Source organism: Trichosurus vulpecula, chromosome 5 (genome assembly GCF_011100635.1).
Source record: "Trichosurus vulpecula isolate mTriVul1 chromosome 5, mTriVul1.pri, whole genome shotgun sequence".
Classification (NCBI taxonomy): Eukaryota; Metazoa; Chordata; class Mammalia; order Diprotodontia; family Phalangeridae; genus Trichosurus; species Trichosurus vulpecula.
The window spans coordinates 2,127,698-2,141,248 of record NC_050577.1 but is presented as its reverse complement, the minus strand read 5'-3'; the positions used below and the strand labels follow the sequence as shown (position 1 = coordinate 2,141,248).

Here is a 13,551-nt window from a genome sequence, read left to right as displayed (position 1 = left end):
CTCACTGCCCTCATAGACCCCTTCTAGCCCTGAAGAGATGAGCCAGGAGCTGGGGCTATCCCCTTTCCCTTTCAGTCTGTCTCCCTTCGGAGCCCTCCCTTCTGCCTCCACCTAACCTAGAACCCCTCCACAACGTCATCACTGTGGGATGACTCCTCCCCACCTTCCTCCTCACTGCTCTCTGTCTGCTGCTAGCCTCGATCTCCTTTCTTAGACGCTGACCCTTTGCCAACAGCTCCTGCAAACCCACCTATGGCAGGAAGCGGCTTCTCCACCAGTGTTGGGCTCCTGCCCACACTACAGGACAACTGGGCCCTATAGCCACCCTCCACCCCCACTGCCCAGGGACCCTGGAGCAGTGCCGACTTTGTGCTTTGTTGGCAATTCCTTGCGGCCAATGGCGTTGTCATGGAGATGGCGAATTCAAAGCTATAGGAGACCCCAGGATTGTCATGTCTATATGGTCACCACTGTTATGATTTAACTGCAAAATCACAAACTTTCTGAACCAAAGAGTCAGACCCCCAGACCTAGCAGGGACCCAGAGGACCCCCAGAGTCAGACCCCTGGACCTAGCAGGGACCAGGAGGTCCCTAGCCCCACACAAGAATCGTCTCCAGGATACCCTGGACAAGAGCCCAGGGGCCCCACCCTCACGAGGCAGCCAATGGGACTTCTGGACCCTTTCCTTTCCATCCCAGGGAGTTTCTCCAGATGTTTTGAACTGTCGCCTCCCACCGCTCCTGGTTCTGTCCTCTGGGGACAGATGGCCTTTCTACGGAATAGGTTTTCAAAGACTTGAAGCTGATTCTCTGGTCTTCCATCCCCATGCCTCCCCCCAGGGGCTTTCTCTGCCTCAGGCTGAGCCCCTTGGCCCTTCCAGGAGAGTTTTCAGTTGAGCCATGGCAAGCTTTCCCTGGCCCGTGTTGTCCCTGCCAAGTTGGCTTTGTGAAGCCAAGCGGAGAACTTTCCCAGCCTTCTTATAGGGGCTGTATGTGGAATAGATTTCTGGATGGATGGCTGGAGGCGTTACTTTGTGACCTGACCTCTCTGGGTCTCAGTTACCTCAGTCCTAAGATGAAGAAGTTGGATGAGGGCCCCTTCCAGCGTGAGACTCAGGATCCTACGAAAGCAGAAGCTTCCAAAAAACAGTGGATGGGGGAACAGGAACTGTGAGACTTCTGAGTTCACCCACAGTGATGAAATGGGATATTCAGTCATTTTAGAAATAGACCTTAAAATTCTTCCTGCTACATATTTAGAGTTTTCTTTTGGTTCTGATATTTGATTTAAAAGAATGAGAACTTTAACTAAGAGTCCTTTGGTTTGCTCAGCCCTGTGCCACGGGCAATGGGTACACTGGGAACACCAAGCTTGCTCAGGATTCCCCAGTGGGGAGAAAGGCCAGCCAAGGCTCACCTCTCAGCATAGGGCTTGGCTGTAGCAGATGGAGAGACAGAGAAGCCTCAGGTCGGTCAGTCCCTGTGGAGTCTTCGTCTGACAGAGGGAGGCAAGGAGCTTAGTCTCTGCAAGTGTGAGGGGGCAGATCTCTGCCTGCCTCTGTGGACCAAAGGGGTCTGCATGTGGCTAGCTGGCCTCGAACATGGATTTCATCTAGAATTTCCCTTGCTTGTGGCTGGAGAGTAAGAGTGAGTCCCCTGTGATGGATGTCCCCCGGGTCCCTGAGCAGTCAGGACAAGAGGCTGAGAGAGTCTGGACAGAGCAGACTGGTGTGATGACCACAGGGGGAGTGACTGGGGCCTTGAAACTTTTTCTTGGGGAGCTCTCCAAGACCCTAGTGCCCCCATGGCCATCGCCCCCTCCCCTCTTCCCTTTGAGAAGACACTGGTAGGGGTCAGGATGGGAGGAGGGAAATGGGAGCAGTGTGGGACAGTGGGAAGACTGTTCTTGCAGTCACAGGATATGAATGAACGAAAAATTATTAAGCACTTTCTATGTGCCAGGCTCTGCTAAATATCAGGGATTCGAATATAAAAAAAAAAAAGCTAGCCCCTGCCCTCATGGAGCTTAGGATCTAACAGGAGAAGGCAGCCCGGAGGGGGAAAAGGTCACCAGGGAGGGATTTTGGGGAGTCACAGAGACGGTGAGCTGGGATAGGACAAGCCTGTTGGGGTGCTATTGATTTGTCTGCCAGGCCCAGAGCAAGAACTGGAAAGTGGGGGTCCTCTTCTATCCGCCTCCATCTGCTTGGGTAGGGGCAGCGAGGATCCACTGCCCAGGTTAATGCGCTTCTTTTTCTTTTCCTTTTCAGGAAACCCTTTTTGATAAGAAGGTGAGCATGACCTACCTGCCTTCCTCTGCCTTCCCTTAGCATACTGCCACTGACCCCTGTGTGAGAAACGTGCTCGCAGAAAAATAAGGCATTAACCAATAAACCCAGGAAAGCATTTGATTTCCTTCTTGCCAGAGCGGGCATAGGCACCCTTGTTTAAGGCAAATACACCATTTTGTACGCCTTGCCCCGGTCACATTCCCCTCCCCTGTTCCCATTGGCTGGAATCCAGGCTTCACAGTCTATCCCAAGATGCCTGAAATCCATCCACGTGGGTCTCCGCCTCTGATTACATTTCACATTTGGGCTCTCCCCACCCCACCCCACCCCCATTCTGATTTCCTTTATACTTTGACAAGTCACAAATTCTTTTAAAAGAATTTCCTCAATTGATAAGAGGCTGAACCCAGGTCATTAACACAAGAAGAGTACCAATACACAAGATGAGGGGTTGTGGACACAAAAGAGACAACTCCTGGATTTTCATTCAAAGTATTCAAAGGAAGGAGAAGTTCTCCTTTAGATATGCTAATAAGCAGGCGCCCACATCCCCTAGAGTGAAATGATAATCAACATTCCCAAGACTTTCCCTCTAACCTGTTTTCCTGCATTCGGGCAGCAAATAATAATTTTTCTGGTATTACATATTTTCTGTGGAAACATCAGGCAGCTCCCAGAAAGGGCTTCCTCCAGGGGGGGAGTCTTCCTCCTACTTGGAAGAATTTTCTTCTGTTCACCATTTTCACAGACAGATCCCGGACTCCCCTGATAGGGCAGAGAAGGAAAGGGGGCAAAGGGCGAGTGCAGAGAGAAGGGCCAGGATCCCCTGGCATCCAAGGAAGCCCCTGTGCTCTCAGACACTCTCTGGACTGGACCAGGTCCAAGCTTCTCCGAAGCCCCAAAGAGCAGAGGGAGAGAGAGCCATGTTTTCAGACTCACAGAACCAACCAAGGAAGGAAGACTCAGACCTCGCTTGTTCTCTTCGCCACCTCTGCCAGAGTGTTGGGGAACAGAGGAACCATGCGCCCACAAGCACGGGCACACTCACACACATGTGCATGCACTTACACACACATACACATGCATGCACACTCGCATGTACTTGCACACTCACACACGTGTGAGGAATCCCAGACCGCTGCAGCTGCTCTGCAGACCCCCATCCACTTGTCCTACATACCTCTCTCCTCCCAAAGGTCCCCGACCCGCCTGTCCGAGCAGCCCCGCACTGCCCGGCTAACGCAGCCCTGGAAAGAGGAAAGCACCTGGGACATTCCTGGCATCACGGGTCACCTGACTCCTCCAGCCTCTGCACACCACCCATTACCCACCATTCTGCACTAACCCAAGAGAGGGAGGGGATGTGAAGGCATTTGCTGGTTGACCTCCAGTTATGAGGCACCACACAGAAAATGTGTCTTTTGTCACACATCACTTAGAATGTGGAATACTAGGTGGTGCCGTGGATAGAGTCCTGGACCTGGAGCAAAGAAGACCTGGGTTCAAATCCTGCCTTAGACACACTGCTGGGTGACCCTGACCAAGTCACTTAACCATCACCTGCCTCAGTTTCTTCAACTGTAAAGTGAGAATAACAATCCCATCTCAGGGTCGTTGTATCAGACAAGATGCATTTGTACAGAACTTCAGAGTTTACCAAACACTTTACAGACCTCAGATTGTTTGATCCTCATCGGGAAGCAGAGCCTGTTATTTTCTGCATTTTACAAAACTCAGGCAGTCAGAAAAGAAATGACTCGGCCAGGGTCACACGTCTAATGAGGATCTGAAGCTGGATTTGAACTCGGGTCTTTCTGACTCCGGGTCCAGCGCCTTGAGACACATATAAATAGGACATTTAGAAAAGCTTGGCAAGCTTTACAATTCTGTATAAATGCTGGTGACTCTTGGCATTTCAACGTGGCCCTTCGTGTTTCAGTGCGTCCGGAAGGCCTGCGAGTGTGAGAAGGGTGATCCCGGGGAGCCAGGACCTCCTGTGAGTATCTCTCCCTGGGACCCCAGGGCGGGGTGAGGGAGGCTGCTCAGGAATGATGAACTCAAGGGTTGTCGCCCAGCTCGGGGTCTCAGCGGCAGAGGGAGCTGAGAGGCTCCCCTGGGGAAGGATCCCAAGCCTGCCCGAAGAGCTTGAGGCGTTTGCATGGAACTGAACTCGGAGCAGAGGTGGGGAAGGGGGTGCCGCACCTCCCAAGGCCTGAGGGCTTCGCCACGGCGGAAGGGAATCATAAACCAAGCTTAATCTGTTGGTCGTCGGCGCCTTAGACGGCCCCCCACCCCCACCTTCCCCTGCTGGAGCTTTCTTCCTCTTTAATTAGACTCAAGCCAAAGGGGAGGGTGTTTTGCAGGAACATCCTGGCCTCTGACCAGAGAGGCTGTGAGGGGTCAGGGGTAGTGGTGGAAAGAGCACCAAATTTGAAGTCAGAGGACCTGGGTTCGGATTCTGGCTCTGCCACTGACCTTGCTCATGGGTGACCTTGGGCAGGTCCCTTCCCCCGTGTGAGCTCCCGTTCTCACTTCTGTAGAATGACAGGGTCAATCAAGGTCATTCCTAAGGGTCCCTCCACGAGCAGAGGACCCAGGACTTGGTCTGGGGGGGGCGGAATAGGGGCACTGGGGAGCTGGGGAAGGAAGGCATACCCTTGTGAGCTGCCTACCCCATTAGGTGTGGCCAAGGGGAGGGAGTCAAGACTGGGAGAACCCTGCGCTCTGGTCCCCTCGCTCCCCTCCCTCCCCGCCATGCCTTCTCTTTCCCTAGGGTCACATAGGTGTGCTTTCGGCTTCAGGTCCAGAGGGAAGAGGGATTCTTTCCAACCCCCTGGAGGGCATCCTGCTGCTCACTTGGGGGCCTCTGGCTCTCTGGGGGGCCCCATCTTTTCTAGGCAGGCTATTGGATAAACAAGCCCCAAACCCCTTCTGGCTCCGAGTGAGAATTACTCTGGCTCTTGGCCAGGCAAGGGGAGCACCCCTGTTCATAATTTCTTCCCTGCACAGGGCAGCCATGGCTATCCAGGGAGCAAAGGTGAGAGAGGACCAAGAGGCCAACCGGTGAGTCTTTCCTTCAAATTCTGTCCTTCCCTTCTCCACCATCTTCCCTTCCAGTTTTATTTAAAACACAAAAGCCCAGGACAAAAAAAACCCATGTTCTCTTGGAGCTACGAAAACTTGACTGACTTTTGGGAGAGCCCTGGCACCTGCTGCCCACCCGGGAGCCTGGCTTGGTCTCTCCTGAGTGCCACCGGCATTGGCTGCCTGGCGCTGCTGAGGTCAGTAATTGGAAACAGAGCTGCTTCCTGAGGAAGGGCCGGCCTCCACCGATGGCCCCCCGCCCCGGCTGTGGGAGAGCAGCAGATTGGGAGACACAGTCTTCACAACTGTCTCCCACCTGTCCTTAGCAGACCTTTCACAGGAGCCAAGAAGGTGGCATGCTGTACTCCCATCCCCTGCCATCTAAGGCTGGATGTTCCAAATTCTCCCCGTTCCTGCTGAGAGAGAGCTTGGACGTAGTTTTTCCAGGAGTTTTTGGTGTGGGCCCCTGCCTTATGCAGCACATTTGAAATATTCACGGTTTCTTTCTCCTTTTGGGAGGCTGGGCACATGACCAGGATGTGCACTCATTCATGTATGCATGTGTACATGCACACGTGTGTATGTGTGTGTGCCCATGGGCCCAGGTCATGAATGCTGATACTAACTTGGTGCCACAGAGATGTGGTTTGGCTCCTTCTGTTCCCCGGGTCCTCGGAGGAACCCATAGAAACCAGGCCTAGATGCAGCCATCTGCACAGGCCCTCAGAGGCCAGGAAGCCCCTGACACCGTGCAGGAATGACATGGGTCTCCGGGTCATCCGGGCCCAAAGGCTTTGCCTGGGCCATGACTGTCCAGGGTTATACCGACGGCTCTTCTCGAAAGGTCAAGGCTGTGCTTAGTGGATGGCTCCTGCCCTTTGTGGGCAGCAGGGTGACTGGGTCCCTGTTGGGGCTGAAGCTTGTCTTGCTGGACAAGAAGGCTGAGAGGGAGGCAGGCATTCTGAACCGTTGCCTCTAACCAGGCTGCTTTTTGTGTGACAGGGTGATGCCCAGAAAGGAGAGCCAGGAGAGAAAGGCCCGGGGGTAAGTCCCAGCATGCACAGGGTCATGTGCTGTCCTCGGGGCTGGGAGGCTCTGGAGGCCAAAGGGCCACTGTGTCCAATGATCCGAGGGCTGAAGATCTGGGGATATGGGGCCTGGGAATGAAGCAGAAATGCAAGAAGGGGTGGCAGAAAGTCCCTCCTTTTTCTCCTCGTATACCCCCACCAGACGCCCTGTCACTGTCCCACCAGGTGACTTATTGGTCCATTTTAATAAACATGGGCTAGGAAGGAGATTGGTGTTGGCTTTCACTCACAATCTCCTTTTCCCTTTCTTCCTCAGGGAGATCCTGGGTACAAAGGGGACAAGGTAAGATGTTAATGTGATCAATAAACTTGGGATGCAGGAAGAAAAGTGACCATGAGCCTCCCAGGGAAAGCTACAGGATCCCAGGTAGAGAGTTGGAAGGGACCCTGGAGGCCTTCATTTGACAGAGGAAGACACTGAGGCATGCAGCAGTTAAGTGACTTGCCCGGGGTCACACAGACAGCAAGTGGCAGATCTGGGACTAGATCGAGGTCCTCTGCCTTTCCACTGACCCTCCTTAACCAGGGGAATTCTGCCAAGATGGATGGCACCCCAAAGAGGAGGAGCCCTTTTCTGACAAAAAAAAAAAAGATGTGAGGACAATCTTTGCCTTCACAAAATTAGCCTTGAACACAAAAGCTGTCTTCAGGGGCCCTGGTGCTTCCGGATCTGCTGGGCCAACGATTTAGGAGCCCCTGGGGGCCTGATCTTTGTGTGCTTCCCATTTTGGAGACTGACTCACTTGGTTTCCACCCTGCCCCCCCCCATGATCCCGTTGCTTGCTTTGGGGCCCCCTCTTCTGATGGACATTTTCCATCTGAATCCAGCATTCAAATTTCTCTCAACTCTTCTCCTGATGGGGAATGTGAGGAAAATGGTGCAGACAGCCTCATCTGGCTGGGGCAGAGCTGGCACATTCTCACCCTTGGGACAGCTCCCATCTTCTCCTTTTTCTTTTTAAAGTATTATTTATTTTTAACATTCATTTTTTTAAAAAGAATTGCGCTCCAAATTCTTTCCCTCCCTCCAGCTCCTTCCCCACTCATTGAGAAGGCAAGCAGTGTGTTATCAATTACACATGTGAAGTCATGCAACACATTTCCATATTGGCCATGTTGCAAAAACAAACCAAGAGGCGGGAAAACTGAAGTAAGTGAAAAAATCTGGTTCAATCTTCACTCAGAGTTCATCAGTTCACTCTCTAGAAACGGGAGACTTTTTCATCATGGGTCCTTTGGAATCGTCTTGGATCATTGTCTTGATCGGAGTGAGTGGCTGAGCTTTTTCATAGCTGATCATTGTTACAATGTTGCTGTTACTGTGCACAATGTTCTCCTGGTCCTGCTCACTTCACTCTGCATCAGTTCATATAAGTCTTCCCAGGTTTTTCTGAGAGCGTCATCCCCCTAGTCATTTCTTACAGCACAATAATATTCCATTATAGTCATATGTTCAGCCATTCACTGGCTGACGGGCATCCTTTCACTTTGCCATCACAAAGAGAGTCGCTGTAAACATTTGTGTACAAATAGGCACTTTCCACTTTCCTTTGATCTATCTGGGTCACAAGGCAGGCCTCTTCTGTGCACTCAGCCTGCTCCTGCCCCCTCCTTTCTAGGGTTTGCATGTGTCCCTTTCCCTGCCACCAACAGAAGAGAAGCTGGGGGCAGCTCCCTTAATTGCTCTGAGACTCAGATTCCTTGTCCACAAAGCAGTGACAGCGACAAGACAGCATCCTACAGCCCTTAGCATAGTGCTCGGCACACAGTAGGCACTTAATAAATGGTTATTGACTGATTAATATCTCATTTGGGCCTACCAGAACCCTGGGAGGTAGGCATTATTATCCCCAAGTCTTAGTGACTTGTCCAGGGTCACACAGGCTCTGAACCCATGACTGCCTGACTCCAGGTCTTCCATGCTTCATCTACTCCACCTTATTTTCACCTTCTGATAGACAAAGAAAGAAAGAATCAGTGAGGGGACAGAGCCACACCTCAGGAAGTGTCGAGGCAGGATTTAAACCCATGCCTTCCTGACTCCAAGTCCAGTGCTGCCTCCCAAAGCCTTTGACCAGTACTGATTGGGCAGGCCATGGTGAAAGGTCTCTGACTTGCTGGAGGGCACACCTCAAAAGTCCCTTTCAGCTCCAAGTCTTTGTCCTCTGTTCACTTTCATCTTGGTAGATGGGGCCTGAGGCTGTCAAGATGATCCTTTGTGTCTGGACTGTCGTGGGTGGAAAGACCTCCGGTTCCCACCTTTGGCTTCCACTTTCATTCTGTTTGCCTCTGAGTCAGTCACTGACCTCTCTGGGCATCAATGTTCTGATCAGTAAAATGAGTGGCTTCCAGCACCAGTAGGTTAATATTCCACCCATAAATTCAACAGCCAGGTTATCTCTGCTTTCACAAAGCCATTAGCAAGAACACAGGAGGCAAGGACAGAGCCCCAGGGCAAGCCTCTAGGAACATCTTCTCCAATGCCTTTGGCCTTGGGGGATGGTTATTAAGCCAGTTTGGAATTCACTCACCCGTCCTCTCTTCTGGGACAGGATGAAAACGTTAGCTCTCCTTGCCCTTGGCTCTCTGTGGGTGACCTGCACTGTAAACGCGATCTTTTTTCTCCCTCGGGGCCAGGTGGGGAAATGTGGGGATCCCCATGCTGGGAGGAAGGAAGAGTTCTCCACAGCCCTGCAGGCTCATGCAGCACAGCTTAATAACAATGCCAATACCAAGCAATGATCCATGTTATACGGTTCATTTTCCTTCAGGGTGAACGAGGAGAATGTGGCACCCCAGGAATAAAAGGTGACAAAGTAAGTAATGCTTTAACAATGCTGGGGACACGTGGGCATGGGATTCCCACATGAGAAGCAATTTGTGGGGGAGTCCATCTTGCTGAGCTCAGCAGCAACCCTCTATACCTGAGGCCAGAGGACAGAAATCCTGCTCTGAGGCCAGCAGAACTGAGGAGGACAGGGTGGCCTCTGCCAGTGGGCCCCCACTGCCAGCTCTATTTTGGGGTGAGCAGGGCTGGGGCCTGAGGACACCTCCAAAGTGGGTGGTCAAGGGGCCAATAGCCTCCCTCCTTTGAATGTGGTCAGATTTGTAAACCTTAAATCGATACACAAGACTGTCATCACCATCCTGACCAAGCCCAGGCTTCGGTGATGGAGGCATTGGCAAGAGGCCAGAGCTGCAAAACTGTCCCCAGTGGGCACTGAGGCTTGGTTAGGAACTATCTGGCAGGGAGAGCTTGGCCGTCCCTGACCTTGAGGTGGAGACAAAGAGTCAGGGAAGCACCGATAGTGAAGGTGTTTACTGGGTCAGAGGGACAGCCAGAGAACTCTCCAGAAGGAGGAACAAAACCCCCAGAGTGAGACAGAAAGGAGGACCATTCTGAACTGGTACCCAGCACACAGTGGATGCTTAATAAGCACTTCTCGGCGGATCACTTGATGGTGAAGAACACTTAATAGAAGACTTGAGGTTGACTTCTGGACTGTGACTTCCACATTGAGCTCTCCAGTGGGAGACTGGGGAGACAAGAAGAAGCCTGGCCTCTTGGCCTGAGCCTCCAAGGCTGGCTGCGCGAAAGCCTCCAGGACCCCTCTGGGATCGAGGTGCCCTGAAGGTGGGCAGTTGGGGGCTGGCAGAGCCAAATAGAAACAACTTCAAGGGAGTTTGACCTTCTTGGGGAGAAAATTCTATTTTCAGTTCACATCAGTCACCATGGCTCAAGCATCACATGTGTTTTGCATGCATGGACTGGACCCTGGGGGGAGCCAAGGAGGGACAAGACACAGCTACTGCCCTCCAGATGCTCAGATCCTAGGAGGAGTGAGGTGGGAGGGGCTGGTATAAATGGAGAGCTCGGGAAGTACAGGGATGGGGATGATTGTGGCCAAGGAGAACTCACACCCTTCACCTGGGAGGTCCCACGCAGTGTGTGGCAATGAGAGATGTAGGCAAGGCTGGAGCTGTTGGGAGGAAAGGCAGACCTTGGTGCCAGGGGGTGACTAGGCTCCTCCATGTTACAGGCCTGCCTACGAAACAATTCAAGTCCTCTTGGCTCAGGGGATGGATGACCAAAGAGCCACACCACAGCACATCCCACTTGGTATGGTGACAGAAGAGTGCTCAAGCTAGGTGACAGCTAGGTGGTGCAGTGGCTAGACCACTGAGCTTGGAGTCAGAAAGACCTGAGTTCAAATACAGCCTCAGACACTTCCTGGCTGCATGATTCTGGGCAAGTCATTTAATCCCTGACTGCCTCAGTTTCCCCATCTGTAAATGGGGTTAATAATAGTGCCAACCTCGCAGGATTGTGGAGAGGATGAAATGAGGTGGTATATGTAAAGGCCTTACTTAGTACAAGGCCTGGGCCACAGTGGGTACTTAATAAATGCTTATTCTCTTCTCTCCTTTCCTCAAGCTGCTCTGAACACAGCAGGAAAGGAAGAAAAAAAATCCCCAGGTAGCTGTTACCTCCATGGCTGATGAACTCGATTCGATTAAAAAAACAGACTCCCCGTCAAACCCCAGCCACAGGAGGCCCTGTGGGAGCCTCCACTGTCCTCTCCAGAGAGGTGGTGACACATGTTGAGGGCGGCTCCTCGGTCAGGGGACTACATGCCCTCTTATTGCCGAGTCCGAGGTCATGTGTCTTCTTCCCTTTGGGAGAAGCTCAGACCTCATGCCCCAGATGCTGGTCTTTGCCCCCATGCTGGCGCTCGCTCTGTAACTGCCTCATGCACTGCCTCCCCTGAATTTGTGGTCTCTTCTTATTCTCTAGGGACCTCCAGGCCTCTATGGACCCAACGGCCCCCGGGGACCACAGGTAAGAGACTGAAATCAGACCCAGGTTGGGCCAGAGCCAAGCCCTGGGCCCTCCCTCCAACTCTGCCCTGGGAGAAGCAGTTGGGCAGTCATTTCCAGGGAGGAAGATGGAAGCTGCCTGTCTTTGGCTGAATCATCCAATGGAGGACGGAAGCTGTCCAGCCCAGCCTTTCACCCAGTGTGGTCATTCCCTTTAGAAGAGTGTGCCCATGTGGTATTTCCTTCACTAGCTGTGTCTGGGCTCAGCATCCCTGGGGTGGGGGGGGAGCTTCCAGCTCTCAGGCCAGCATCCCAGGAGCCCCCAGCTCCCAGGTGAGAGCCTAGGAAGACCCAGAAAGGCCACATCTGCAGCTCCCCCACTCTACCAGCTCCAGGGCCATCTCCAGGCCCTGAGAGAGGGCCCTCAGCCACACACAGAGTTCACCTCTGAGCTATGGTCTGATGTGACCTTCAAGTCCTGTAGGACCTAACTCATTCTTGGTTTTCCTGTTGGGCAGGGTGTAAGAGGACCACCAGGTGAACCAGGGCCAAAAGGCTTTCAAGGTAACAAGGTAATGTTAACCCTTTGAGATATGTGGACTATGGGTTGGGGATTTTGAAATACTGAAAGAAGAACTGTAGAAATGTGTGAATGCCTGGTGAGCCAGCACCCTGCCCATGGGGTAGGAGTGGTCCCACGTGCCCTAGGCACAAGGCTTCAGGGCTGCGTATGTACATGCTCGCTCATATATGGCTTCATTTCCCAGTTCCTCTCACTTCCTTCTGCCCCTGGTCACGCAGCTCCCCACTGGACAACAGGCAGGAATGGGGCTCCCAGGAGGATATCTGTTCCTCTGAACTGTTTGGCTGTGACTCAGAGGCTGATAGTGCCCTCCGTAGTAATGGGGAAGTTAGGACGATGGGAGGCTGGGGAGGAGGAGGGGGATGGAATGTTTCCATTTGGGAGCTACTGGGCTCAAGACGTCCTTTTTGGGAATCTACTCTGAGGTGCCCAGCGGGCAGATGGCCAGGGGGAAAGGAGAGAGATTAGGGCCAGACAAATAGAGCCAAGAATCTTCTGAACAGATGGGATCATCAACAGCCCTTAAGAAATTTCCATCCCCTCAGAGCAAGCAAAGAAGGGCAGAAGGGCATTAGAACCTGCTTACCCGGACACAGCCACGCCAGATAACGTATGGAAGGAGAGAAGATGGCCTGATGGCTGAGGACGGCTTTAAGATGGCCCCTGCTTAGGCACACGGGGGGAGATGGACTCGTGGGCTGAGATTTAGGAAATGCCTTTGACAGCTATAGGCCCAGTGAGAACAGGGAGGGGGACCAAGGCATCAGTGAGGATGCCGGTGCGAGGAGGGCCTGAAGGTGGAGAGACAGAGAGAGAGACCGAGGTAAAAAGTGGAGGCACAACTGTCGAGGCTTTGCCTGCCTACTGGGGGCAGGGGTGGGGATGCACGAGGATACTGAGGCCGCAGACCCGGAAGGGCAGAGGTAGGGATGAAGTGAAGGCATCCACCTTTGGACCTTCGCAGTCATGGCACTACCCTGACAGAAGTAAGGGGATTCTTTGCAAAAGAAAAACCTAGACAAGCCTGTGATTTCATTGGAGGCCTGCGCCATTCTGCCCTCCATCCCAGATTCCTTTGTGCACAGAGAATTCACAGCATTCTTAGGAAAGTTGCAGCATCCTCCGGATATGGCCTCATATCCGTGCCTTTCATTAACAGAGCTGGCCTCTGGCCTCTGGCTTTGGGGCCTTTTCTGAGAAGGTACATTCTGCTCTGGGTCCAGCATTTGCCTGAACACCTAAGAAAATAAGGGTCTTCCCTTGCTTTGCATGAGAACCATCAAGAGAAGTGGACCACCCTGGGGCCCGGGGCCTTCCTGACCCTGGGACCCCAGGGTCCAAACCTGGCCAGGTCTGCAAAGCCTGAATCAGGCTTGGAGCAATGGGGGGAGGGTGGGGGGAGACACTGCCTCATCCTTTCTTTGGAGCCATGAATGGCTCCTTTCAGGAGGCCCAGCTTCCTCTCTCCTGCATGCTCTGGGCTGTGGGTTTTCTCCATCCAGTGTTTTACATGAAAGATGGCCAAAAAGGAACATGAGTCAAGTCTGGGAAAATGTGATCCTGGCCCACATTTCCGAGTCTTTTCTATCAGAAATATTTTCCACATGTGGAATGACTCTTCTTTGGCCCCAAATGGTCTGGTTGCCTGAGAAACCAAACACGAATGTTCCTTCTAACAGGGCCCA

The 13,551-nt window shown here is 52.7% G+C and overlaps 1 protein-coding gene across 1 annotated transcript in view; it reads left to right on the top strand.

Annotated features, from left to right (window-relative positions):
• The window catches only part of COL28A1 (collagen type XXVIII alpha 1 chain), a 65,893-nt gene that overhangs the window by 3,297 nt on the left and 49,045 nt on the right, over positions 1–13,551 (top strand). Inside the window, exons 3-10 of the mRNA XM_036759584.1 lie at positions 2,273–2,293; positions 4,233–4,289; positions 5,303–5,356; positions 6,380–6,421; positions 6,722–6,748; positions 9,237–9,281; positions 11,261–11,305; positions 11,802–11,855. Of these exons, the coding sequence (XP_036615479.1) occupies positions 2,273–2,293; positions 4,233–4,289; positions 5,303–5,356; positions 6,380–6,421; positions 6,722–6,748; positions 9,237–9,281; positions 11,261–11,305; positions 11,802–11,855 (345 nt within the window). The remainder of the gene's footprint in view (positions 1–2,272; positions 2,294–4,232; positions 4,290–5,302; positions 5,357–6,379; positions 6,422–6,721; positions 6,749–9,236; positions 9,282–11,260; positions 11,306–11,801; positions 11,856–13,551) is intronic.